At 43.8% G+C, this 27,886-nt stretch overlaps 1 protein-coding gene across 1 annotated transcript; it reads left to right on the top strand.

Annotated features, from left to right (window-relative positions):
• The first annotated feature begins 11,014 nt into the window (after positions 1-11,014).
• Positions 11,015-27,664, top strand: LOC117597020 (hornerin-like). The gene is made up of 9 exons (XM_053233211.1): positions 11,015-11,120; positions 13,602-13,788; positions 14,376-14,460; positions 14,889-14,942; positions 22,040-22,252; positions 22,429-22,481; positions 25,181-26,534; positions 27,305-27,421; positions 27,577-27,664. The coding sequence occupies exons 1-8, from the start codon at positions 11,015-11,017 to the stop codon at positions 27,356-27,358; spliced, it is 2,106 nt and encodes a 701-aa protein (XP_053089186.1). The 3' UTR covers positions 27,359-27,421; positions 27,577-27,664.
• Positions 27,665-27,886: the final 222 nt, after the last annotated feature.

Below are 27,886 nucleotides of genomic sequence, written 5' to 3'. Positions count from 1 at the left end.
GGCGGTACCTGCCCTGAGGCCCCAGTGCCTGGCAGCCTTGATGCATGGGCTGGCATCACGTACTGGTCAGCATGGAGCGAGTTCATAGGGGGTGGTGGAGTATGTCGTTCTAAGGGCAATGGTGGGTCATTTGTGGCATGTTCAGCTGGCGGTAGGAGACTGGATGTGTTGGAAAATGAGCACTGCAAGTTTTGAGTTGAGTTTGCATAGGTCTGTGACATTGGAGAATGTAAATGCATATTTACTATGTGCAAGCAGGTTAAATGGCAGTGTAATTGGATTGTATCTAGATGTCGAATCTATGTAAATTGTTCTAATCTCGTAGAAATAAAAAGGTTCTAAAGTAAGCTATATATTTCAGTGAGATTAGCCCAGCGAAATATACAACCAGTTTATCACAAAAACTTATAAACCCATAAACTAAATTGGCTTGTCAATTTACACCTAAATGTCTATTGTAGCGTCTCACTGAATATCAAGTAGATGCACAGTAATCTCAGAAAAATTACATAAGTCTCAATAGGCAAAAAAACAAAAAGAAAATTTTTTCTCTCTTATCAATAAACCATCAAATATGTTTTGCATAACAGAAAATCACTCAAATTGAAACAGCAAAACAGTTCAGATTCCCAGCAAACTGTAAAGGATACAGCGGTGATGGCAATGTGTCCCCAAAATCACCAGTTTGGTTAAGAATTTCAGTTTGCCTATTATATAGAGTTCAGCATTCAAACCACTGGCTGTAGAATTCTCTTCCTCTGCGGTCTAGCGGTGCCACGATCCGGGTCACGGCACCAAAGATGTAGCCCTCTCTCTCTCTCTCTGCATGCTAACTGGCCTCTAGCACCGCCGCTGCTACTCTGCGCTGTGTTGTGTTCGTGGGTGGTGGTAGAGAGGAGACGCGGACACAGAGGGGTTCGGGATCGTGGCTTGACAGTTTATTCCACAGCACGGCATCTATAGTGTTGATAACATGAACTGAACTTAAGTTTTAATCTAGTAAAGTACATTTTAATGCACATTCAATTCAATAGCAAACTCTCGCTGCTTATATTGTCATACATAACTTTGCATCAGCCACCCCGTATTATTCACACTCAAAAGAAAGAACAAAAAAAAAAAACATTTTAACTCTCCATATTACTCTGCATTTAGGTTTTTAGCAGTTTAGAACACAAAATATCTCACTAGACAGAACTTTAGAGTGATAACAACAAAGATATTTTAAATTGAAATTTCCACTAATGTTAACATGACTTACCTATAGTGTTGATAACATGAACTAAAGAAAAGATGGCGCACTACACGCGTATCAACACTACGGTACATCAAGAGGCTCAAACAGCGCTAAAGATACTTAAATCTGCCCTAACACAACAGTGTCATAGTGACATCTTGTGGACAACACAATACACTGCCCTACACACACGTAACCTCTAGAATTATACAGAAATAACAGCTTATCCTATTAATAACACATTCTGTGCTCCACAGATGAAAGTCAGTCATACGGGTCGATTCCAACACGAATGAAAACGCATATTTTTCACAGTAAACAGAACTTAGAGAATTATTGGAGGGTGATGGTGCTTGAGACATTGGTCACTCCGTGTTTCTGTGGAAAAGAAAAGACTAACAATAATGAGGTCTGAGATTAAAAATATACTAAAAGTTTTCTAAAATTTTTTACATCTATTGATGAACATTAACTTACGATTGTGAAAGACGACTTCTGGAGTGGCTCAGGTCCTCCCTCAGGTAGATCACCTGCTGTCAGCAGGTCAGTGTCTGTCACGCCAGCGCCGCTGAAGTAGAGAGCTGCGACGCTGCCATAAGCTCCTGCTGCTGTCATTTCACTGTTTCCCAAAACACACTCGCTGGGAAGCTGATGACATCACTGCATTTCTGTGACATGTTAACGCATCAGCTGACCTCTCATGAATCTAGTCATTAGTGGTATTTTATGTAGCCAGCTTTAGTTAATGTTTATCGTTAGATAACAGCTAGTTAGAATAGTTATCTCTGAATCTGTTAGAGAGCAAAGAGTGGCGCGCTAACGCCTGATAGGCTGCTGGGCTCATAAATATTCATCACGTTGTGCGCGTTCGCCCGAACTGATTTGCTGAAATCAAAGCGCAGCCGGTGAGCGCTAGCCAATGGGATTGCAGCTTGCGCATTAGTTCCGTCCGCTGAGGAAGCAACCAGCTGGCAGAGGCTTCTGCAGGGTCTTAAAGCCTTCGTGTTACGCGAACGGCTAAACTGCGATTAATCAGAATAAAGTTGTTAAAATGAAATGATTATTTCTGTAAATGTGAGCGGGACATGAAACCCCCCGTTCTAAAGGCTGCTACACCCAAACACCATCGCAGCCTCGTCATGGAGCTTCTGAGAAAGGTTTTAACAGAGTTCTGTGCCTCATTTCCACTCGAAATCACCTCACTGCCTTAAAGTCTAACAAATAATACAGTTAGAAAGTGATAAATGTCAAGTTTATCGTGCTGAAGTTGCCAGTTTAAATAACTAAAATGGTTGTAAAGTTTACCTCAGAGTTAGCTGCTGCTTTAGCTCACGCGCGCAAACATGACGATAAATTACACAATTATGAAGCGTTATAAAAGCTTCAAAATATAAACCATTACAACTCTAACATGATATTTAACATTACACAGTGAAACCACTGTATTAAAGCGGTGAACAAAATATATATTTTCGCTTAACTTTACCTCAGCGTGAAGCGGCAGTTGGCCGTTACGATCCAAATGACGCGCATGCGCAGAACTCAGAATAGCTGCTTTGTGTTGGTCCTGATAAAGCGAGCGAACAGTGAGTGTTGCTTAGTGATGGGAAGTTCGGATCATTTCACAGACTCGGACCTTTGAGTCTCGTTCAGCAAAATGAACGAATCTTTTTTCGAGTCATTTCGTTCATTTCGTTCATTTTAGCAAAATATAATTAAAATGTTACGTGTTACTTCCCTAACACATCTACTACTTATGCAAACGTTGATCACACTACAAACAAGACAAAACTATAATGCTATAAGAAACAGAAAACATTAATTCATTGTTTACCTGGATCTTTAGTCTATGATTAGCTCACCTCGCCTCTTATCTGACAAGTCTTCGGGTCTGAGTCGTTCGTTCATCACGTGACAGCCCCATGAGCTTAACCAGTGCAGTCTGAGCCAGAAAGAGAATTGATTAGTTCATCTCTTGAGTCTTTCGAGTCGTTCGTTCTGTGACCGAGCGTTCGTGCAGGGTTTGCCTAAACACTTATGGATAAGAAAACAATAAACGAGAACATCTGAACTCTTCTTAACTTTTCATTCTCCAACACACACCAGAGAGAACTCCAAAAACCTGCGACACTCTAGCGCACCAAAAGTGCGCATGCCCATTGCCTATCTACGGCAAGCCCCGAGGGGAAAAATACATTACACACACACACACACACACAACGAGCGCCAGTACATCCACAATTAGTGCAATATAACAGAATTGAATAAAGTCTGTTACATACGTCCCCCCCTCACAAAATAAACGTCCCCGTTTAGGTGCCAGAATAACAAGGTCAACATTCAGAAACAATAAACATCTGTGTACAATAAGACACAAAACAAAGTACAGAGCACATTCGTAACATGGCAACAAGCCTGCTAATAGAACACAGCATTCCCCCCATATATATCTCCAGCTTTGTTTGTTTGAACACATTTCTCTTACCACCTAACACAATTTTTTTTCAAAGTTGACAGTAAATTTTCCCCCATTTTCCAAACCCTAGTTCTTTCTTTTTGTATAGAAACAACAGGCTCAGCAATAGAACAAAATCCTACTAGCACTCTCCCATACACACAGGCAAACAGTTACTTCAATACAGAACAAAACCCCTTAAATGGCCAGGAGGTCTACAAACTCTCCCAGTCTTACTAACACTTGGCTCAGACTCCTTAACTGAACATTGCGAGTCAGACAAAGTACTCAGATCATTCCGGGGAGAGACACACTCCGCTCCACCAGAAACTACAGACTCCAGTGGAAATGATTCAGGCTGTGTATGGCTGCACCCTATTATAATGCACTACCTGTGCCCTCTCACCAGCATCAAAAGGATTTACAATCCGATAAGTCAGTCCCAGTTCACCACATGACTTGCACAATTTTATAAGATCCCTTGCCCATGACTTGCACAATTTTATAAGATCCCTTCCAGTGGGGTGCCAGCTTCATGCGGCTCTCCACCGGGATGTGGAGCCACACCATGGCACCTACATCATAAGGCCGGTGACGCAAGCCAACATCATGGTACAGTTTTTGACGGTCGTGAGCTGCCTCACTGTGTATCTGTGCACCGCTCAAGGCAGGGTTCAGTTTAGTCAGCAATGAGGAAACAAATTCAGCATGTGACACTGACATCTGAGAGTTAAGAGCACGAGTGGGTAACAGTACATCAGCGGGAACCCGTGCTTCCCGACCGTGGGTCAAGAAGAAAGGTGTGAAACAAGTGCTTGAGTGAGTCGTTGTATTGTAAACAAATGCCACATGCTTCACATAATCGTCCCATTCCCCCCATAAGTCAAAAGTGTCTTAGCCAGCTGATCAATCAGAGTCCGATTAAAGCGCTCAACCATGCCATCCGAGTCTTTTTAATGTCTAGAAGATGGCAGAGAGTCTGAACCACCTCCGCCTCAAACTGACGACCCTGGTCCGAATGCAAAGTCTCTGGAACGCCATGAAGTAGAACATAATCCTCAAACAGACAATGTGCTACTGTCTGTGCCGACTGATTAGGCAAGGGATACAAATTTACAAATTTAGTGAAGTAGTCCTCGACAACCAGCACATACTGGTCCTTTTGAAGTCACAGGCAGCTCTAAGATGTCCATAGCCACTCATTCAAATGGCCGCACTGACTGGGATCCACCCATCGGCGCATGGTGGGCTGGAACAGGACTGCGCCGTGTCTGACATGCCTTGCACTGCTCACACCATGCTTTGATGTCCCTGTACACGGAAGGCCAGTAACAAAATTGTCTCGCCCGTTCCCACACACACTCTGAAGAGAAATGGGCCTAAGCTGGGGCACCATGCAATTGCAAAAGAATGTCCGATTTTAGAGCAGAGGGAACAACTATTTGGACTACAGGTTTACTCGTGAGGGGGCAGCAAACTGAGTGGCATAACAGTCCGTCAATGATAGAAAGATGGTTGAATTCAGTCCAAAGCTTCTGCAAGCACTGAGAAGCTCCTTGTAACGTCCTCCTGGACGGTCGTAGGGATTGTGCCACCCAACTGAAAGCAGTCTTAATGTCCGGGTCAACATTCTGCATAGCTCTAATGTCTGTTAAACTATGGGACAAAGCATTAATGGGAGACACGCTGTCTCAATTGTTAAGTGAGTCCTGCGCAGTCGCATCTCCTGCAGAATCAGTGACTTCAGAGGAACATGGAATGTCAGTGTCTGTTTGATCAGAACTCAAAACATTCACTTGCAGTACTCATGTCAGGTGTCTCAGGGTGGCGAGAAAGCGCGTCCGCGTTTTTGTGATGATGTCCATCTTTGTGTACAACGACCCAATTCAATGGATCAAGCTCCAGAATCCATCTCGCTCTTCTTCCTGTTGGGTCATCATCAATGGACATAAGGGCTAAGAGTGGTCGATGGTCTGTAATAATGGTAAATGAGGCAAGTCCAATGTAGTGCTTGAATTCCCTTACTGCCCACACGATAGCCCACAACTCACGATCAAATGTGGATCAACGCTTTTGTGTGGAATTCAATGCCCGGCTGGCATATGCCACCACATGTTCACACCCATCTCTGTCCTGCGCGAGAACTGCACAGACAGCCAGGTTTGAGGCGTCAGTGTAGATTTTAAAGGGCACACTGAAATCAGGCAATATCACGACAGGCACAGACGACAACACATTTTTCAGGTGGTTAAATGATTGATCGCACACAGCGGTCCACACAAAGGGCACATTTTTACCAATGAGTTGGTTCAATGGAGCAGCAATTTTTGAAAAGTCCTTGACGAAACATCTACAATAAGAACACAGTCCCACAAAGGCTCTCACCTCAGAAGGAGAACGGGGAACTGGCCAGTTCAAAACTTTCTCTGTGTTCTTTGGGTCGGGCTGAAGACCCTTTCAAGAAACTACATGGCCCAGGAAGACTACATGATCTCTGGCAACATGGCATTTGCGTGGGTTCAGTCTCAACCCTGCGGATTGGATTCTCAAAAACACCTCTTTGAGGCTTGACAGGTGTTCCTCAAAGGTTTTATTGTAAATCAAAATATCATCGAGGTATACCATGCAGATGTGCCATGGGAGCCCTCTGAGGACCAGCTCCATCAAACTTTGAAATGTGGCAGGGGCGTTGGAAAGGCCCATCGGCATAGATCACCACTGATAGAGGCCCTGTCCTGTCGTAAAAGCCGTCTTTTCACGGTCCTCCTCCGCAACTTCCACCTGCCAGTAACCATTAGAAAAATCTAATGTGCTGAACCACGCAGCACCGGCCAGCGCGTCCAGTGTGTCGTCCACTCGGGGCAGAGGATGAGAGTCTTTAATAGTCACACTGTTTAGGCGTCTATAATCCACACAAAACCGCCAGGTGCCACACTTCTTTCTCACCAAAACAACTGGCGATGCCCAGGGACTACAGCTCTCCTCGATAACACCGTCCGCAAGCAGGCCAGCCACCTGTGTTTCTATTTCGGCATGTTTTTCAGGGGATGTACGATGTGCACGCTGCTTGATGGAAGTCTGCTCACCAGTTCTGATATAATGTTTCACTAGCTTGCACTTGCCAGTATTCAGTTTGGAAGAGCTGAAGATGTCATTGAATTCCAACAGCAATGCTGATAGTGCAGCTTTCTCCAAATTAGAAATAGGTGACTCATCTAGTGATATACAGTCAGGTCCATAAATATTGGGACAGTGACACAGTTTTGGTAATTTTGCCTCTGTACACCACCACAGTGGATTTGAAATGAAGCAGTCAAGATGTGACTGAAGCGTAGACTTTCAGCTTTAATTCAAGGGGTTTAACAAAAATATTGCATTAACCGTTTAGGAATTACAGCCATTTTTTACAGAGTTCCTCCATTTTCACAGGTTCAAAAGTAATGGGACAATTGAATGATAAGCAGTTTCATGGCCAGCTGTGGCCTGTTTCCTCCTTATATCATGATAAATTAAGGAGATAAAAGGTCTGGAGCTGATTCCAAGTGTTGATTTTGCATTTGGTAGCTGTTCATGGGAACTCTCAATATGCCATCCAAAGAGGTGTTGATGCAAGTGAAGCAGGCCATCATTAGGCTGAAAAACCAAAACAGACCTATCAGAGAGACAGCAGAAACTTTAGGAGGGCCAAATCAACAATTTGGTGCATTCTTAAAAAGAAGGAATGCACTGGCGAGCTCAGCAACACCAAAAGGCCTGGGAGACCACAGAAAACAACTAAAGTGGATGATTGCAGAATTCTTTTCTTATTGAAGAACAACCCCTTCACAACATCTAGCCAAGTCAGGAACACTCTGGAGGAGGTAGGCCTATCATTGTCAAAGTCTACAATCAAGAGCCACCTTCATGAATGTAAATACAGACGGTTTACCTCAAGATGCAAACCGCTGATAACACTCAAGAACAAAAAGGCCAGATTAGACTTTGCTAAAAAACCTCTAAAAAAAAGCCTGACCAGTTCTGATGCAAGATTAACTTGTACCAGAATGATGGGAAGAGAAAAGTATGGAGAAGGAAAGGAAGGGCTCATGATCCAAAGCATACCACATCATCCGTCAAACATGTGGAGGCAGTGTTATGGCATGGGCATGTTTGGCTGCCAATGGAACTGGGTCACTGGGGTTTATTGATAATGTGACTGTTGATAGAAGTAGCAGGATGAATTCTGAAGTGTACAGAGCTATACTTTCTGCTCAGATTCAGTCAAATGCTGCAAAACTGATAGTACAGCGCTTCACAGTACAGATGGATAACAACCCAAAACATACAGTGAAAGCAGCCCAAGAGCTTGGAAATTAAATGTTCTTAAATGGTCGAGTCAGTCACCTGACCTCAACCCACCTGAGCTGCTTTTCACTTACTGAAGACAAATCTGAAGGCAGAATGACCCACAAACAAGCAGCAACTGAAGATGGCTGCAGTAAAGACCTGGCAAATCATCTCAAGGGAGGAAACTCAGCATTTGGTGATGTCCATGGGGTCCAGACTTCAGGTAGTCATTGACTGCAAAGGATTTACCTCCAAGTAATAAAAATAATCCTAATATTTATGATTATATTAGTTTGTCCCATTACTTTTGAGCCTGTGAAAATGGAGGAACTCTGTAAAAAATGGCTGTAATTCCTAAATGGTTAATGCAATATTTTTGTTAAACCATTTGAATTAAAGCTGAAAGTCTACACTTCAGTCACATCTTGACTGCTTCATTTCAAATCCACTGTGGTGGTGTACAGAGGCAAAATTACCAAAACTGTGTCACTGTCCCAATATTTATGGACCTGACTGTAGGAGGCGCAGCTGTGGAAGAGGTCACTGCAGCTACATCAACCGGGGCATGAAACAGGTGAACATCAGAATCCTCAACTGAGTATAACTCACCCGGGTGCATCCCTTGTTTCAATGAAATGTCATGTCCAGTAGGATTCAAAATCTGAGCCTTTGTCAGTCCTTTGTGAACCCCAGCCACTGTGTGAGCTACTATTAGACCGGAAGACTCCGCCACATTGGGTTCTATGTATCCAACAAAGTCACTCGCTACATGGGCTGCGTTAGGTAAACATACTTTAACTGGTACCATTGTCTCGCTGAGAGGTGGCAGATTTATAGTGGTGGCCAGTGACACATTGCAGCACGTTGGAACAAACCGTGATGTCCCACAGTTGTAGCTTAGCACGGCTGAGGTCCAGTAAGGCGTGATTTTTCAACAGAAAGTCCCAGCCCAGCAACACAGTCTGTGTGGTTTCTCTTAGCACATGAAATACATGCTGCCATGACTCCGTCCCCAGCTGGAATGTTACAGAGATGGTGCCCAGTGTATCTAGCATTTGTCCATTCACTGCAAGGGCTGACACATAGTCTTTTCTCAGTGGGCGATTGCGAGGCGTAGGAATTGACATACGAAAATCTGCACTCATAAGAGACACACTAGAACCAGAGTCCACTAATATCTGAACCTCCACGCCTTCCATCACCCCTTTCACATACGATACTAACAGCTCCTGGCCAGCGTCCGTAATTACATCGTTGCCTTTTGATACAGAATTACTGACATCGACATTGTCAATCTGAAGGCCCATAGGCAACATAGCTGGTGTTCGGGCCGCAACAACAGCTACAGTCAGTTTTCCGACTGGTAGCGGCACTCCGCTCCGCTAGGTGACATGAAACGTACTCCTCGCTTTCTTGAATCATCCACATAGCTGTTCCATCTGCGAGAACCGGGGCTGGGGCTGCGTCTCGCTGGAGACAAAGGAGAGTGTGAGTTTTCATAACTACGCACATCCATACCTAATGTACTCCCATCACGGTGCTGGAACAGTTTCCTCCCAGGTGAGCGGCCTCTATGAGTGCTATCAAAGACACGTGACTGGCATCCGCGACCCCCGCAGACACACTGGCACATTCCATAAGACTGAGAGTGGTCTCCATCCCACTTGTCCATTGCTCTAGGGCTCACTCTGGCTTTCAGTTTTTGGTTTTCGTCACACAAGCACCTCAATTCCATTCTCATATCCCTCATTTCCTCCGTCAGTCGATCCACAGCTCTATAAAGTTCTCCATTATCAGTCACAGAATAAACAGCAGCCACAGCTCCTCCATCATTATTACTTCCCGCAACATTACCAGTCATGTAATCAGTCTTTATTGCGTCTCTAGCATTCTCACACCGACCTGCAATTATCATAGTCTCCTCCAAATCCGTCGCTCCTTGTTCATGGCATTTAGCTCTGAGCACCGGATCCAAACCAGCAAGGAAACGATGAAATTTTTCTTCCCTTTGGGCTCTGTCGCCGTATTCAGGAAAAGCCTCGTCCACTAGCCTGCTGATCTCCGCTGCATACACCTCCAAACTTTCCCGCGGAGCACGAGGGCGGGCTGATAGACTGGCTCTGAAGCGAACCAAAAACTGCCGCTGTCCAAAGGCCTCCCTGAGTCTTTCTTTTGCCGCTGTATAATCAGCCTGAACAGTATGAGGAAGGCTGTCCCACTAAAGAAATGCTGCGTTGCTCAGCCGCGTCGGTAGAATCCGCGCCGGTTCATAATTATAGGACGCAGCGCCATCTCCCTCTGTGAGTGCTCTGACCGCGACCTCGAACTGCCGTGCCCAACACAGAAAGCTCTGCTTCTTGTCACCGGAGAACGGCGGCGGTAACTCAATTCTCACATGTCTGTTAATCTTGTCGCGGTCCCGTCTTGAATATAAATCATCCTCGTCTTTACACCACATGATGGCCGCGTCACGTTGAACCCGCGCGTGCGAACTCCACTAAGAACTTTCGACTATAAACTAACTAGTTAAACACCCGCCGTAACACTGAACCACGTAAACGCAAATAAAACAAAACCGCTGCCACCAGTGTGACCGAGCGTTCGTGCAGGGTTCGCCTAAACACTTATGGATAAGAAAACAATAAACGAGAACATCTGAACTATTCTTAACTTTTTATTCTCCAACACACACCAGAGAGAACTCCAAAAACCCGCGACGCTCTAGCGCGCCAAAAGTGTGCATGCCCATTGTCTATCTACGGCAAGCCCCGAGGGGATAAATACATTTTACACACTCACACTTACACACACATTTAACTTTCCAAGATGGCGGCGCGGCAGTAGCACGCAGCGGCCACTCCGGATACAAAATGGTGCTTTTTTCGTCCTTAGGCCGACTTTTTAACGGCACAAGGACATCGGAGCTACCGGTGTTCGTGTTTACCACCGCCAGACACTCATAAACCTCAAACACTACAATACAGCCTCTCTGCAAGATGACCTGTTGGAGAAGCTACGCGATCTCGGCTTGCTGCGGGGACCAGGCCTCCAGCCCTCTGCGTCGCCCGATGCCGGTGGCTGGGGGAGGGGACGTCGCAAGCGGTGCGCGAGAAAGCAGAAGCGCGGCAAGAGGGCGGGGGTTCGTGCTAGGCTAAAAACAAACCCTAGCCGGCCAGCTCTCCCGTCCATCCTGCTCTCCAATGTCTGCTCCCTGGATAATAAACTGGACTACATCCGACTCCAGCAAGCTACGCGGCGTGAGTTTAGAGACTGCTGCGTCTTTGTTTTCACGGAGACGTGGCTCAGCGACAGAGTTCCGGACGCCGCCATTCAGCTAGACGGGCTAGCCTCGTTTCGTGCCGACAGAAACACAGCTCTGTGCGGTAAGGCTCGCGGCGGCGGCTTGTGTGTTTACATCAACACAGAATGGTGCAAGAACTCGGTGCTAGTCTCTAGTTACTGCTCATCGCTGGTGGAGTTTATGACTGTTAGATGTAGACCTTTTTATTTACCACGGGAATTCACTACTGTTTTCATAATCGGTGTCTACATTCCCCCCAGTGCTAACGCTAATGCTAACGAGAGGGAAGGATGTGCTGGATCTTGTTTACACAAACATCCCCGGCGCGTACCGGGCGGAGCCCCGCCCCCGCCTCGGATACTCAGACCACATCTCTGTTATGCTAATCCCAGCATACAGACCGCTAGTCAGACGCTCCAAACCGGTTCTGAAGCAGGTGAAAACCTGGCCAGCAGGAGCCATCTCTGCTCTTCAGGACTGCTTTGAACACACTGACTGGCACATGTTCAGGGAAGCGGCAACTGACGGCGACTTCACTGACTTGGAGGAATATGCGACATCAGTGACCAGCTATATTAGCAAGTGCATTGATGACGTCACCGCCTCCAAGACCATCACCTCACGCTCCAACCAGAAGCCGTGGATGACTGCAGAGGTGCGTGCGCTACTGAGGACTCGAGACTCCGCCTTCAGAGCAGGCGATAAGGTGGCCCTAAGAACAGCAAGGGCCAAACTGTCCCGGGCCATCAGAGAGGCGAAGCGCGCACACGCCCAGAGAATCCACGACCACTTCAAGACCAGCAGAGACACCCGGCGCATGTGGCAGGACAAAACTAAAGAGATGGTTGTTGACTTCAGAAGAGCACAGAATGACCACTCTCCGCTGAACATCGACGGCTCCTCCGTGGAGATCGTCAAGAGCACCAAGTTTCTTGGTGTTCACTTGGCGGAGAACCTCACCTGGTCGCTCAACTCCAGCTCCATAACAAAGAAAGCCCAGCAGCGCCTGTACTTTCTGCGAAGGCTGAGGAAAGAACATCTTCCATCCTCCATCCTCACCACGTTCTACAGAGGGACTATCGAGAGCATCCTGAGCAGCTGCATCACTGCCTGGTTTGGAAATTGCACCGTTTCGGATCGCAAGACCCTGCAGCGGATAGTGAGGACAGCTGAGAAGATCATCGGGGTCTCTCTTCCCTCCATCACAGACATTTACACCTCTCGCTGCATCCGCAAAGCCACCAGCATTGTGGATGATCCCACACACCCTTCACACACACTCTTCACACTCCTGCCGTCTGGAAAACGGTACCGCGGCATTCGGGCCCTCACAACCAGACTGTGCAACAGTTTCTTCCCTCATGCCATCAGACTCCTAAATACCTAGAACTGGACTGAAGGAACACACACACACACACACACACACACACACACACACATACATACACACACACACAACTGAACCGGTCCAAGGAACTCACGCATACATACATACATACATATATACACACAACGGAACATCCTCTATGCACATGCACTGCACATGTTTTGCACGTGTTTTATTATTGCTGCTACTACTATGTTTACACTGTTTACACTACCTCAGCTGTAATATTTGCACTACTGTCACCTTATCACTTTCAACAGGACTGTGTACTGGTCGGCGTCGTAGTTATGTACTGTCTGTTCTGTCTTGTGCTGTCTGCACATGTTTGCACTTGTGCACTTTACGTTTAATTTATGTAATTTATGTAGTCCCCGTAGTTCTGTGTTGTTCTGTGTTGTCTTATGTGGCACCTTGGTCCTGGAGAAAAGTTGTTTCGTTTCACTGTGTACTTGTATATGGCTGAAATGACAGTAAACTCCACTTGACTTGACACACACACAACGAGCGCCAGTACATCCACAATTAGTGCAATATAACAGAATCGAATAAAGTCTGTTACAGTTCTTTTGTCACGTGACCACTTCCCGGATCAGTACCTCAGTCAGTAATACTATAACGTAAAACTATTTTCTGTATGTTGCATCATATTTAGGAATTATCATAAAATTATCAAAAGATGTGTAATAAGCATTTTCCTAGAAATAAAAAAAGGTCTGTCCATTCCTGTCTGTCCATTCCTGTTTTTGTTACTGTTTCTTGAAGATCTGTGGTGTTATGTTTTAAAAATAATAATAATAATAACAATAATAATAATAATAATAATAATGATAATAATGATGATTACTATGCACCCGTTTGTAAGGAAGGTTGTAAATTAACTAATTTCTCTATCCAGTGCTGTCACGTCACTTGACAACAGAACGAACGACGGGAGTAACGGTACCGACACGCAGCACGCAGGAGGAGCTTCAGCATACAGGAGGAACTTCAGCACGCAGGAGGAGCTTCAGCATACAGGAGGAGCTTCGGCACACAGGAGGAGCTTCGGCACGCAGGAGGACCGAGTGTTCAACCTTCACACGGTGAGTTAATTACAGATATTATAACACACAAATGTTATATAAATATTACAGTTTAAGCGACTGAGATGAGTTTGTGTGTTAATACAGAGCTGCACTTTTAATAAACTCGTCATGAAGAGTTTCTGTAAAATGGAAAAAAATAAATAAATAAATAAATAAAACACCCGACAGTAAATAGTTCTGTAAATAGTTGTACAGAAATACCGGATTGTTATTTAGAGTAGTGTTTAGTGTTTTTATTGTTTTTGCTAATAAACGCCAAACGGTGGTGTATTTACTAGAGAAAATAGCGTTAATGTAGTGAGCTTGCTGTCTCAGGATAAACAAGAACAGAAACGCCCTTCACTTCCGGTTTTACTGCTGGAGGAATTTAAGTCTTGTCTCCCTGAACAAGGAGACTATCTCCTATCTCAGGCTAAACAACAGAATGGCTCCTGACGGCCTTCACTTCCGGTTTTACTGCCGCTTTAGCTTTATGATTATATTGTGATTTAAAAAAAACACATTTATTATAACTTTTATCATAGCTTATTATTATTATTAATTAGTAATTTTAAGTTAAAATTAAGTGCGTAAAAGCCTTTCAGGAAGAACGGCTGGCTTAACCGCAGTCACGTGACGGACTTCACTTCCGGTTTTATTGCTGCTTTTTCTTCCGAGGAGAATCTGGAGGTACTATACTTGCGTTTGTGTTGCCAGGGATTCCCTCGTTGCGTTGTTGTTTGGAAGGAGTTTCCGGCGATGTTGATTGGTCGGCGGTCTGGTTGGCCTTATGTAGCGTCTCGAAAGACCAATGAGGAAGATAAACAGAGTGAGGCACGAACCCGGCGGAGTCTCGTAGGCGGGTTGCTAAACTTTGAAGAACCCTAACCCTGGTTCACAGCGGTGAGAAGGCGAGAGTTGGAGGCTTTGCAGGAACCAGTCTGGATGCGGAGTCTCGGAGCAAGCGTGATCTCCTCGTGATCTCCTCGTGATGACAAGGGGTAAGAACTTCTAAAGCTCTTGGTTGATGAGACTTCCTTCAGATGTGGATGGAGACTCACTTGAGCTGCTTCATTCACTTGAGAATGCTCTGATTTTTACCGAGACCTGGCTCTCAGAGAAAGTACCGGAATCCTCTGTTCAGCTACAGTCTCACTCCTTACACCGAGGAGGTGTGTGTGTGTTTATCAACAACTCGTGGTGTGGAGACATACAGACTGTTTATAAGCACTGCTCGCCAGATGTGGAGTTTTTATTGCTGAAATGCCGTCCCTATTATCTACCAAGGGACTTCACTGCTGTGTTTATAGCCGCTGTTTACTGCTCCTGACACTGCGAGTAATCTCACTGCTCCTCCTGACGCACAACATGAGGACTCAACTTCTTAGATCGACCCTTGCGAGGGCTGTTCTGAGTGGAACCCATCTTGGAAAACCTCTGTATGACTCTCGCCACTGTACTGTAACTCAGTTTCAGGGTGTTACCGATCTTCTTATAGCCTAGGCCATCTTTGTGGAGAGCAACAATTCTAATTCTCAAATCCTCAGAGAGTTCTTTGGCATGAGGCGCCATGTTCAACATGCAGTGGTCAGTATGAGAGAATTGTACTCAAAGCACCAAATTTTAACTGCTCCAATACTAGATACACAAATTTGTATGGTCCTGTCAAGGAGACAAAAACATGAACATGATGAATAGGACATGTGGCTTTGCATGGTTAAACGACGTACAGCCGTTATCACTCAGGGTGTACTCACTTATGTTGCCAGCTATTTTGACAATAATGGCTGTATGTTAAGTCATTTTTACATGACAATAAATCTATACTGCTATACAAGCAGCACATTGACTACTCTAAAATATATCCAAATTTCATTTCTATAGTATTGTCCCTTGAGAAGATATACTAAAATGGTTGCTGAAATGTGAGGGGTGTACTCAATTTTGTGAGGTACTGTATATAAGAGACGCTATAAAGTTTTAAGCCAGATAAAAATAAATTTACAAAAAAACCTTTTTTAAGAAACTATATTATTATTATTATTATTATTATTTTTATTATTATTATTATCTCTTTAAACTTCAATCGATATTGCCATTTTTTAGCCTGTATACTCACAGATACTATGAATTGTTGTGTGTTTGTTTTGTTACTGATCTATTTAAAATAATCGTTTTGTAGAAAGTTAAGGTGCTTTGGGTGTGTAGCAGCTCGCTGTGTGTGTGTGGTGTGTGTGTGTGTGTGTCTGTGGTGTGTCTGTGGTGTGTGTGTGGTGTGTCTGTGGTTGTGTGGGTGCTTCAGCGCTTTCAGGAAGAACGGCTGGTTCTTCATTTCCGGTTTCACTGCTGCTTTAGCTTTGTGGTTTTGTTGTGAAAAAAGGCAACATTTATAAATTGATGTCTTTTTTATCTCTCAGCCATTCTCCAGATGAGAGTGAAGCTACACTCTTTAAAAGCTTGCTTGATGGAGGAAATAATTTCATTTTCATCTTGGGAGAGTAAAAAAGAAAAGTAAACAGCACTGGAATGATCTCATCACTCAGATTAAACAATTAGACTCAAAATACGCAACTAAGCCTTCATCTGAACTTTTTACAGAAAGAACAAGGCTGCAAACTGAGACTGACCGAATAACAACTGAACAAACGGAACGACTTCTTCAATCTCGTTCTAAATTGTATGAGCGTTCAAATTCTCACACAGATCACCTTCTAATATAATAACGTACATCTGTAAGGATGATGGTAAAGTCACAAAGGATGAATTAGAAATGAATTCAGTTTTTAAAACAATTCTATACTTCCTTATATTCGTCTGAAATTGAGCACGACCCATCCGACCTTGATTTTTTTCCCCCCAAATTCTTGTAGATGATGAAGCAGAACCAGAGAAGCCCCTAAACCTAGAAGAACTTAATTTGGCTCTTTTAAATATGCAAAACTCAAAAACCCCAGACCCTGATGGTTTCACAGTAGAATTTTTAAAAATGTTCGAGGAAAAACTAAAACCTCTTTTACTGGCAGTATGTGAGGAATCATTTCTTGTAGACCGTCTTCCACATACATTTTATCCAGCAGCAGTTTCAGTGCTACTTAAGAAAGGGAAAGATCTCCTTAACTGTGGATCGTTTTGGCCTGTGTCGTTGCTTAATGTGGACTGTAAAATATTGGCAAAGTTTTAACCCGAAGATTGGAGAATGTTCTACCTTCCATCATAACACCGGACCAGACCGGATTCATAAAAAATCGATTTTCTTTTTTTAATGTTCACAGAGTATTTGATATTATTTACTCCTTTTATATAAATAAGCTTATACCAGAAATTATAATATCTCTAGATGCTGAAAAAGCTTTTGATAGAGAGAAGTGGATCTTTTCAGCTGTTTAAAGAAATTCGGTTTGGGCCCAAAGTTCTTATCATGGGTAAAATTTCTGTATGCTTTTCCCTCCTCATCTGTCATCACTAATAATATTAGTTCACAATTTCTTCCATTACACAGGGGAACTAGACAGGGAGGCCCCATGTGTCCCCACTTTTCACAGTAGCGATTGAACCTTTAGCTGTTTTGCTGAGATCAACATCAGTTATTCAGGGAATTATTAGAGGGGCAGAGAGCGTAAATTATCATTATACGCAGATGACCTGCTCCTGTATATCTCAGATCCACATAATTCTCTTCCTCATGTTGTGGCTGTATTTGAGCGTTTCAGCACTATGTCAGGATATAATGTCAATCTTTCCAAGAGTGAGCTATTTCCTATAAATCAAGCTGCAAAACTATCTTCCTTTTCTGCTTATCCATTTAAATTAGCCCCAGACAGTGTCACATATCTTGTTGTGGTTGTATCAAGAAATATTTCTGAGTTATTTATTGTAAGGAAATTAGCTGTTTAGGTTAAGCTGATGTATTCTCCACCAATATATGTAGGAGATTAACAGATCAGCTCAGAAGGGGAAATTTGTAAACTTAATATTTTAATAGCTGATCAACTATTCATCCAGCGATAAGTTGAAATGAGTGTATTTATTAATTGTGTATGGGATATTACCTCCGTGGCCACCGGCAATAATATCCTAAATATAGTGAAACACTACATTAAGAGCACAGTAACAAGATCGGCAGTTTAAGGCAGTAAATTTGAAGCACAGAGACACAAGACACTGGCCTTTAAAAATCAGACGAGACTTTATTACTATTCTAAAACACAGAAACTAATCTAACACACACATAAACAGGGGTGAAAATGGCTTTGAAAAGAGAGTGAATGAAAGTCCGAGTTTCTAGCAGTTTCTCAGACCATGACCTGAACGAACCATCAACTTAGTTTAATTTAACATTCGCTTCGTTTAGAAGGGCTTTGAACTTGTATTAAATGCACCAGTTCAGCGAGAATCTGGAGGTACTATACTTGCGTTTGTGTTGCCAGGGATTCCCTCGTTGCGTTGTTGTTTGGAAGGAGTTTCCGGTGATGTTGATTGGTCGGTGGTCTGGTTGGTCTTATGTAGCGTCTCGAAAGACCAATGGGGCTGATAAACAGAGTGAGGCGCGAACCCGGCAGAGTCTCGTAGGCGGGTTGCAAAACTTTGATGAGTGGTTCACAACGGTGTGAAGGCGAGAGTTGGAGGCTTTGCAGGACCCAGTCTGGATGCGGAGTCTCGGAGCAAGCATGATCTCCTCGTGATGACGAGGGGCGAGAACTTCTTAAGCTCTTGGTTGATGAGACTTCCTTCAGATGTGGATGGAGACTCTCTTGAGCTGTTAGTTGAAGAGAACTCCTTGACGATGTTGGTAGAGGCTCCCTGAAGATGTTGATGGACTCTCTTACAGATGTGTTGGATGAGACCCTTGCAAAGATGTGTTGGATGAGACTCAGAGTTTCCTTTGTGTCAGGGGGTTTTAACCCTTTCCAGTTGGGCTGACCCCAAAGTGTTTACTCCAATCAGCAGGATCTTGGGGCAGGGTGTAAACTGTATCCTCCTCCTCTGACACTAATTAACATTCTGGTCTCTGAGTTATGTGCTTTGCAAACTTTGCATAAGGTTAAGTTAGAACTTTGGTAAGGAATTGGGTAACATGCATGTAATACATCATACTCAACTTCACGTTATACCAACCCTTAGGAAATTCAATAGTGATCACACACATACCAAACATGACATACCTGCTGTTATTGATGCACACACGAACACTATGATCCCTGTTAAATGATCAAAAAGCATCATAATGACCTAGTGGCTATAAGCATGACACATATACAGAATGACATTAAAAGAGGCAAGTTTTCAAACCATGGTGCATCATCTTAAAAGTCATTTTCCTTACAGGAGATGTAAAGTAGCCTTATGTAGTCTGTTAAAGCTGGGTTCTGTGGAATGTGTGAAGGGTGGTGAACTTTGTGTTCCTGGGGAGAACAAAGGTCTCATTCCATGAGGGTCCTTGGGTGAGTTCCCCCCCCCTTCTGTAGTTATCAGTTTTACCATCGTGTTGGGTGAGCCATCTGGTCTTGGCCAACGGTCTAGATCAATAAGTTTGACAGAGGTTCCTCTTGTCTGAGAGAATTCGTCCTCTGGTCAGGGATGTCCTATCAGTTGCAGATTGTTCACAGGACAGTTGAAATCCAGCAATCAGCAGGTTAATCAAGCAGTAATTAACTTGGGAAAAATAGTCCAGTTATTTCCTGTCAGCCCGGCTCAGAGAGGTACTATCTTCAGTTTGTACATAAAACCTGCATCATTATTGTCCACTCCTAATAATGCACAGAGACTCTTGGCAACTAGATCTTAAAATTTGCGTGACTGACAAGGAGTGGCATGAGGCTAAATATAGGGTTCATGGGTCTTCTATTTATGCCAGACACAGTCTCTTGCAATTTAAAGTGGTACACAGACTTCACTTATCTAAGGCCAGATTGGCAAATATATTCTCCTCGTTTTGACTGAACTCAAGATGCATTCAATCCCCTGCTACACTGTCTCAGGCAATTTGCTTTCTGGTCACTGATTTTTGAGTCTTATTCTAAGATTTAGTAAAAATGTTAGTCCAAACCCTCTAAAAGCCATCTTTGGTATTGTCAGTGAAAAGACCACTCTTTCAAACAGTGATATCAACCGCTATGCATCTTTTATTCTCTGCTGGTGAGGCAATTGATTCTGCTCAGATGGAAATTGATTCTACTCAGATGCTTTCCTTTAAACAGTGGGCTAGAAAAGTACTACAATTCTTAAGTCTGGAAAAATAAGACTAACAAAGAATGTGTCACTGAGATCTGTTTCTTCCACTGTATGTACATGCTCCTTTTGACTCTGTTTGACTCTTTTGACCCTTTGGAAAAGCATTGCTTGGCAAAATGATTCTGCCCTTTACATTTGGCACAGACTTTGCCGTAGGCTGGGCACTGCTTTGGTGGGTGTTTTCTGCCACATCTCTTACAGTTAAACAGTTCTTTCTCCTTTTGTTGTTTCACTTTACTCATTCCACATCTCTGCATCTTCTCTGTTACTGCAGCTACAGCTGAACTGTCACTTCCACTCGTCTTTGTGGTTTCATAAAAAGTTTTAACAGGCTGAAGAGCAATCTCACTGGCATGACATATCCGCACAGCTTCATTCAAGGTAAGCTCTGTCTCTCTCAAGAGCCTCTCCCTCACTTTTTTATCATTGATGCCAAACACAATTTGGTCACGAATCATTGAATCTTGCAACTGTCCGAAATTGCATGTCCTTGCTTTCAACTTTAAATCTATTAAGAAACTGTTGCTGCAGACGAGAGCAAAAAACATACCTTTCAAAAGTCTCATTTTTTTTCGGCGAGCAGTGTGAGTCAAACTTCTCAATTACCACGTCGTATTTGCCTTTTTCTTCTGCCTGTTCAAACACGAGCGTGTTAAACACCTCTATAGATTGAGGTCCCGCGACGGTGAGTAGCAGTGCAATTTTACGTGCATCCGACGCTTCATCAAGGCCCACTGCTTGCAGGTAGAGCGTAAATCTTTGTTTAAATGTTCTCCATTCACAATCAATATTCCCCGTCCAGTTCACAGCGTCAGGCGGTTTAACACTATCCATGACCACTCTGGGTGGTGGCGATCACCACTCCTGGTACCATGTAATGTTTGTTGATCCAATAAAGAAACAGTGTTGTAACAAACTTATTTTTATTCTATTTTTCAGGACAGGAATAGAAGCCACCACACCACAGCTTGACTTCTGCTTCGTAATCCACACACCCCACTGGTAAGTGTAACACTACTGACACCTAGTGGTTAGTTTAAGAACTTGCAAATACAAATACATTCTATCACTACACTCCGCTGTTAGAGCGTGTAGAGGTTTATAGGTCTGGTAATATAATATAATCAGCGATAATTAATCCAGAGCTGTTCTTGTTGTTAATGATGAGCTAACATTTTATCTAGTCTCAGTCTGGTGCCCTGGTCTTTAGAGAGACAGTGTAGTAGCTAACAACAGGAGGAAATGACTTAAAATGTCAAAATGATATAAATACAGTTGTATAGATTTAGTGTGTAGTGCAGTTCCATCATGATCTACTGTTAATAACATCTGTAACAACATGGATAACACAACACTCATTATTACATATTATACACTGTGTGTGTGTGTGTGTGTGTGTGTTTGAGACAGAGAGAGCGCTACCATGGTGGGTGATTATCCTGATAGTGTTTGGGCTGCTGCTTGTTGTTGTGCTGCTTGTGATAATCTGGTACCAGAGGAAACAAGTTCATTGCTGCCAAAGAGATGAAGTAAGTACCAGCCACGTGCAGCTCCGTGACATCAGAGATCACATGACTGTGTGCTGTAACCAGAATAAAATCCACAGCACATCACCCTGATTAGACGCCACTCAGTCACTGCATGCACACTTCCACAAAATAAATAGAATTATCACCTATAAATTACACTTTTACTGTCAGAATAGTTCCACGTTTAATTCAGTAATCTCACATGATCACTGAGAGAGAACAGTTAACTGTTTAAACATCAGATTATTAATAGTTTTAAATATTTATCTGAACACTCAGCATTACATACGATGCTCTGACTCTTTAAAACTGAATTCCTCCAGTCTCACTCTGAGAAGCAAATCCTCTACAGTCTCTATAAATAAAGACTTTCAACTGAATTCATCTTAATTTTATTCCTCAGCCTTTCAGGAGATGTGATGAATTTATTGAGTGTAGGTTTTGAAGTTGGTGATTAGTATTTAATACTGTGCGCTTTAATGACTTTTTATACGTTTCATCTCTATTAGCTTGTACAGAGGAGCAGCAGTGGAGCAGGAAGACATCAGAGCTGGAATGGTACCTCAGCAACGACTAACCTACGAGAGAACCAAATGATGATGGAGCAGGAGGAGAACCGAATGATGTTGGAGCAGGAGGAGAACCGAATGATGTTGGAGCAAGAGGAGAACCGAATGATGCTGGAGCAGGGGGAGAACCTGAAGCTCAAACATAAGAATGGAGTAACAGAGGGAAGAGACTTATAAGTTCATACAGCATGTTTGGATTATTTTCTGTTTTGCATCGTTGTTTCTGCTCTGACTTTCTTCAGAAGTGTTCAGGTTTGTGAACCTTGAAAGCTCATGTTTTTCCCACCTGTCTGTTGTGATTCCTCTCCCTGTGAGCTGCTCCATGTCAGTCTGAGCTGCTCAGTAACTTTCCCACTAGCTGGAACCGATCAGTGTTTACTGGGTGTGTCCTCATACACACGTGTTCACTAGCTGGGACTGATCAGTGTTTACTGGGTGTGTCCTCATACACACGTGTTCACTAGCTGGGACTGATCAGTGTTTACTGGGTGTGTCCTCACACACACGTGTTCACTAGCTGGGACTGATCAGTGTTTACTGGGTGTGTCCTCATACACACGTGTTCACTAGCTGGGACTGATCAGTGTTTACTGGGTGTGTCCTCATACACACGTGTTCACTAGCTGGGACTGATCAGTGTTTACTGGGTGTGTCCTCACACACATGTGTGAGTCTAGGAATTGGTGGTACAGCCGGTGGTGTCATGGAGGAGATCCACATCTGCTCCCTGCAGACTCTCCACTGGTGTCCCACAAGGCTCAGTACTTGATCCTCTCCTGTTCTCCCTCTGTACTCAATCTCTTGGTGTGGTAATATCCTCACATGGGTTTTCATACCACTGCTACTGCCACTCAACTCCTCCTCTCCTTCCCTCCCTCAGACAAACAAATGCAGAAAAAAACAAATAAACTTGTATGTTTTTATTTTGGGAAATAATGTTTGCTGGGGCTTTTTACTAGGAACATCAGAAAATATTTAAAACATTTATCCTTTTATTTAATGTTATACTTTACTCTGTCTTTATTCAACTGTAGATTAAGTCTGCAGCTGCTTCATTATTGCATCTGTAAAAGAAGCAGAATTTGTCCTCCAGGACTCCAGTGGGTTTCTGTTCTTAGAGGTATGAATCTCTCTGGATAAGAGTCTCTGCTAAACACTAGAAATGTAAATCAGTCAGATACCTCCTGACCTCCACTGTGGTTTCAGCACTGGCACTTTGGACCTGCTGAGTTTTATTAAAGCCAACACAAGATTTCAGACTGTGATGTTATTTCACCTGTGCTGTGAGATCACATCTGATATAAACCCAGACTGGCCAGATTTCACTCAGTTCAATTTTATTTATATAGTGATTTTTAACGATGGACATTGTGCTAAAGCAGCTTTACAGAAATGCAGGTCTGGTTTTAGATCCTTAATGAACAAGCCAGAGGAGACAGTGGTGAAGGAAAACCCCCTGAGACAACATGAGGAAGAAACCTTGAGAGGAACCAGACTCTAAAAGTAAGCCATCCTCTGTTGGGAGACAGATGATCTGATCAGTGATCAGCACATTCACTGGTAAAACCTCGGGTCCACGGGCAGGGCTAGTGCACAGGAAGAGTGTTGAAGTGGAATTGTGCATCTACACTGGGACAGAGTCACTCTGAAACAGCACAGCTTTAAAACACCAGCAGATGGTTGCAGCTGTAGACCGTAAGCTCCATCACAGCTTAGTGTGAACGTAAACGACTGCTACGTTTGAGTTCACCAACTACTAAAAAATTAACAGTCCCAGCAAGTACAGTAGCATACCTAAAAACTTACACCTGCCGCTAGTAATGCAGCGTCTGCCCTAAACAAAACTACTCACTAACTCTGTTCAGTGTAAAAAGCGCAGGTTTACTGACTATACATACAGTGTTTTATTTTGTAAGGAGTGTAATGATGTCTTTATGGGGAGATATTTTTGTGCTCTCTGATCACCAGTCATGGCCATCTCACTGAAACACACTATAATCATAACGGATCAGAGGATAAACGACAAACAGACTATTTTTATAATCAGGAACCGTAACGAGCTCTGAAGTGACAACGCAAAATATCACGGGTCAGATTGGAGTTTATTGGTAAGGAACATCAAAAACCCTGCTTTCGCTTGGAGATCACGAGTTTAAGTCCCCACAATGCCACAGCCTTTCGTGGCCAAGAGTACAAGAGGGCTAAACTGGCTGTGCTCTCTGGGTGGGAGGGGCATACTCTCTCTCCCCTGTCAATCACAGTGACACTAGCCTATTGTAGCGCTTTCCTCCGAGTTTGATCCTGCTCCTGGGTGCCTGTGTGGAATTTTACTATATTTATCCTAAATTTCCCCTTTGGGATGAATAACGAATATCTATCTGTCTGTCCGTCTATCTATCTATCTATGTATCTATCTAATTATATATCTGTCCATTCATCCCTCTAGCTATCCAGCTATCTATCGAACCTCATGTTTGTCAGTGCTAGAAAATTTCCAAATTAGTTTCCGTCACTTAAGAAGACAACTCAGAAATCTCCATGGTTACCGCATGACGCTTGAGAGATGTTGCCTAAATGGTTTTCAGCTCACAAGAAGAATGAATTTTCAATGAATTTTGAGATAACTGAGGTAACTGAAATCTGAGACGTGCTAACTGAGCTAATCTGAGGTAACTGAGAAAATCTGAGCTAATCTGAGGTAAAATCTGAGGTAACTGAGCTAACCATCAGTCTTAAAGAGCTGAGTACATATAATATGAAAAAGTGTGGATTTAATGTGTAATGTCACAGACAGGCCAGTGTTGTCTTTAATTTACCTGCTGCTGAGGTCTTTATTCTGGAGTTCAGTAGATAAACACGACCACACTGAGGAGAGACATGTAGCTACTGTAAATGGCAATAAAGCCAACTGTTAAAGTGTTATTTAAATAAAAGATGCATTAGTGACTACAGAGAGATATTTAATTAAATAAATAACAAATAATAAGCCATAAAGAAAGAGAATATTTATATGGAACAAGAAGTGATGAAGAAGTGATATTAATATCTGAAAGGAATAAACTGTATGACTGGCAGCTGAAGTCACTGGAGTCTGAACCACAGATCATTACACATCAGGAGTAACGGTACCGACGTGCACCACGCAGGACTATACGGGAGTAATGGTACCGACGCGCACCACGCGGGACTATACGGGAGTAAGGGTACCAATGCACACCACGCAGGACTATACGGGAGTAACGGTACCGACGCGCACCACGCGGGACTATACGGGAGTAACGGTACCGACGCACACCACGCAGGACTATACAGGAGTAACGGTACCGACGCGCACCACGCAGGACTATACAGGAGTAACGGTACCGACGCGCACCACGCGGGACTATACAGGAGTAAGGGTACCGACGCGCACCACGCAGGACTATACAGGAGTAACGGTACCGATGCGCACCACGCAGGACTATACAGGAGTAAGGGTACCGACGTGCACCACGCGGGACTATACGGCAATAACGGTACCGACGCGCACCACACGGGACTATACGGGAGTAACGGTACCGACACACACCACGCGGGACTATACGGGAGTAAGGGTACCGACGCGCACCACGCGGGACTATACGGGAGTAACGGTACCGACACACACCACGCGGGACTATACGGGAGTAAGGGTACCGACGCGCACCACGCGGGACTATACGGGAGTAAGGGTACCGACGTGCACCACGCAGGACTATACAGGAGTAACGGTACCGACACACACCACGCGGGACTATACGGGAGTAACGGTACCGACACACACCACGCGGGACTATACGGGAGTAAGGGTACCGATGCGCACCACGCAGGACTATACAGGAGTAAGGGTACCGACGTGCACCACGCGGGACTATACGGGAGTAATGGTACCGACGCGCACCACACGGGACTATACGGGAGTAACGGTACCGACGCTCACCACGCGGGACTATACAGGAGTAACGGTACCGATGCGCACCACGCAGGACTATACGGGAGTAAGGGTACCGACGCGCACCACGCAGGACTATACGGGAGTAACGGTACCGACGCGCACCACGCGGGACTATACGGGAGTAACGGTACCGACACACACCACGCGGGACTATACGGGAGTAAGGGTACCTACGCGCACCACGCGGGACTATACGGGAGTAACGGTACCGACACACACCACGCGGGACTATACGGGAGTAAGGGTACCGACGCGCACCACGCGGGACTATACGGGAATAACAGTACCGACACACACCACGCAGGACTGTACAGGAGTAAGGGTATACACTATACACTATACAATGACACGCTCTCTCACGTGCATTCAGCCCAAACCACTGGCCTGCTTCAAGGGCGACTGCACTGTCTGGATGTAGGAGACTGCTACAGGTGGGAGACTGCTTCAGGTGTCATCATGCAGGTGCGCATTTGCAAAGTTTTATAAACCTGATTTTATTTTTGCGTGCATGCAGTTTTCTGGGCTTTGTGCATATGCACACTTTCACCCTGGCATCCACACAAAGTTTTAGAAATGAGGCCCCAGATCCTGTAAATTTATTATTGACATCATTAAAGGAACCAATAATCTGCAAATTCTCTTTGTTGCCGAATTATTAACTTACGGAAAGGGTCACTGAATGAATCTGAACAAGTCATTTTGGTGAAAGGAATCAAAAGATTCAGAGGTTTAGGATTGAGGGGGTTTGTTGCTGAATTATTTTCTATTTTGCGTCATCGTGTATCGCTGTAGTTTAGGACTGTGGGGGTTTGTTGCTGAATTATTTTCTATTTTGTGTCGTCGTGTATCGCTGTAGTTTAGGACTGTGGGGGTTTGTTGCTGAATTATTTTCTATTTTGCATCGTTGTGTATCGCTGTACTTTAGGATTGTAGGGGTTTGTTGCTGAATTATTTTCTATTTTGCGTCGTCGCGTATCGCTGTAGTTTAGGATTGTAGGGGTTTGTTGCTGAATTATTTTCTATTTTGCGTCATCACGTATCGCTGTAGTTTAGGATTGTGGGGGTTTGTTGTTGAGTTATTTTCTATTTTGCATCGTTGTGTATCGCTGTAGTTTAGGATTGTGGGGGTTTGTTGCTGAATTATTTTCTATTTTGCGTCGTTGTGTATCGCTGTAGTTTAGGATTGTGGGGGTTTTGTTGCTGGTTGAAGTTCTGGTTGCTTTTGACTGCAGGTTCAGCAGCAGGTTCTTGTTCGGCAGATGTTTGTTTTGTCTCCTTTGCTCTGAAGTTTGAAGAAAACACAAAGAGAAGGGAAATAGGACATTACTCCATCGTCACCTGAAGAACAGGTAAGCAGTTGTGATTTTAGTAGCACCTCGGTGTGTTGTTGGTTTTAAACTGGATTTTTAAATGAACGATGATCTGTCTACATGTAAATTAAGTTTAATGTCATGTTAACTAATGTTAACTAACATATTCACTAACGTACAGTATTGATCCACAGGAGCAAGAGACACAGTACAGCACTGATACTTTCCAAGCAGCGCCGCCGGTGTCCTGCGCATCATTCCAGGTAACATCTATTGCATTGCAGACCACATTAAGAACTGCTAACTCTACTCAAAACATGCTAACCCTAGCTGACTAGCACCAGTAATTCATCTTGCAAATAATAAGGTGAACTAAAACTGAAATTGGACAACAAGATGTGGGTTTGTTTGTCTTTAATTATCCTTAATTCATTCCTCATTATCTCCATCACTTACCGCTGTCCTGTTTCCTCTTTTCCTCCTCTTCTTGTTTTCTCTTGCGCT

The sequence above is a fragment of the Pangasianodon hypophthalmus genome, chromosome 4 (assembly GCF_027358585.1).
Source record: "Pangasianodon hypophthalmus isolate fPanHyp1 chromosome 4, fPanHyp1.pri, whole genome shotgun sequence".
NCBI classification, from domain to species: domain Eukaryota; kingdom Metazoa; phylum Chordata; class Actinopteri; order Siluriformes; family Pangasiidae; genus Pangasianodon; species Pangasianodon hypophthalmus.
Note: the sequence above shows the minus strand (reverse complement) of the source record. Positions and strands in the feature narration are given on the sequence as shown.

What these genes read in the sequence shown, in the direction of transcription:
- LOC117597020 (XM_053233211.1), top strand. Translation starts at nt 11,015, where the DNA reads ATGACCTGTTGGAGAAGCTACGCGATCTCGGCTTGCTGCGGGGACCAG. An exon ending in GAGTGTTCAACCTTCACACG is followed by an intron (nt 13,789 to 14,375) that starts GTGAGTTAATTA and finishes AAAGCCTTTCAG; the next exon opens with GAAGAACGGCTGGCTTAACC. An exon ending in CTTCAGGTGTCATCATGCAG is followed by an intron (nt 26,535 to 27,304) that starts GTGCGCATTTGC and finishes TTTTGACTGCAG; the next exon opens with GTTCAGCAGCAGGTTCTTGT.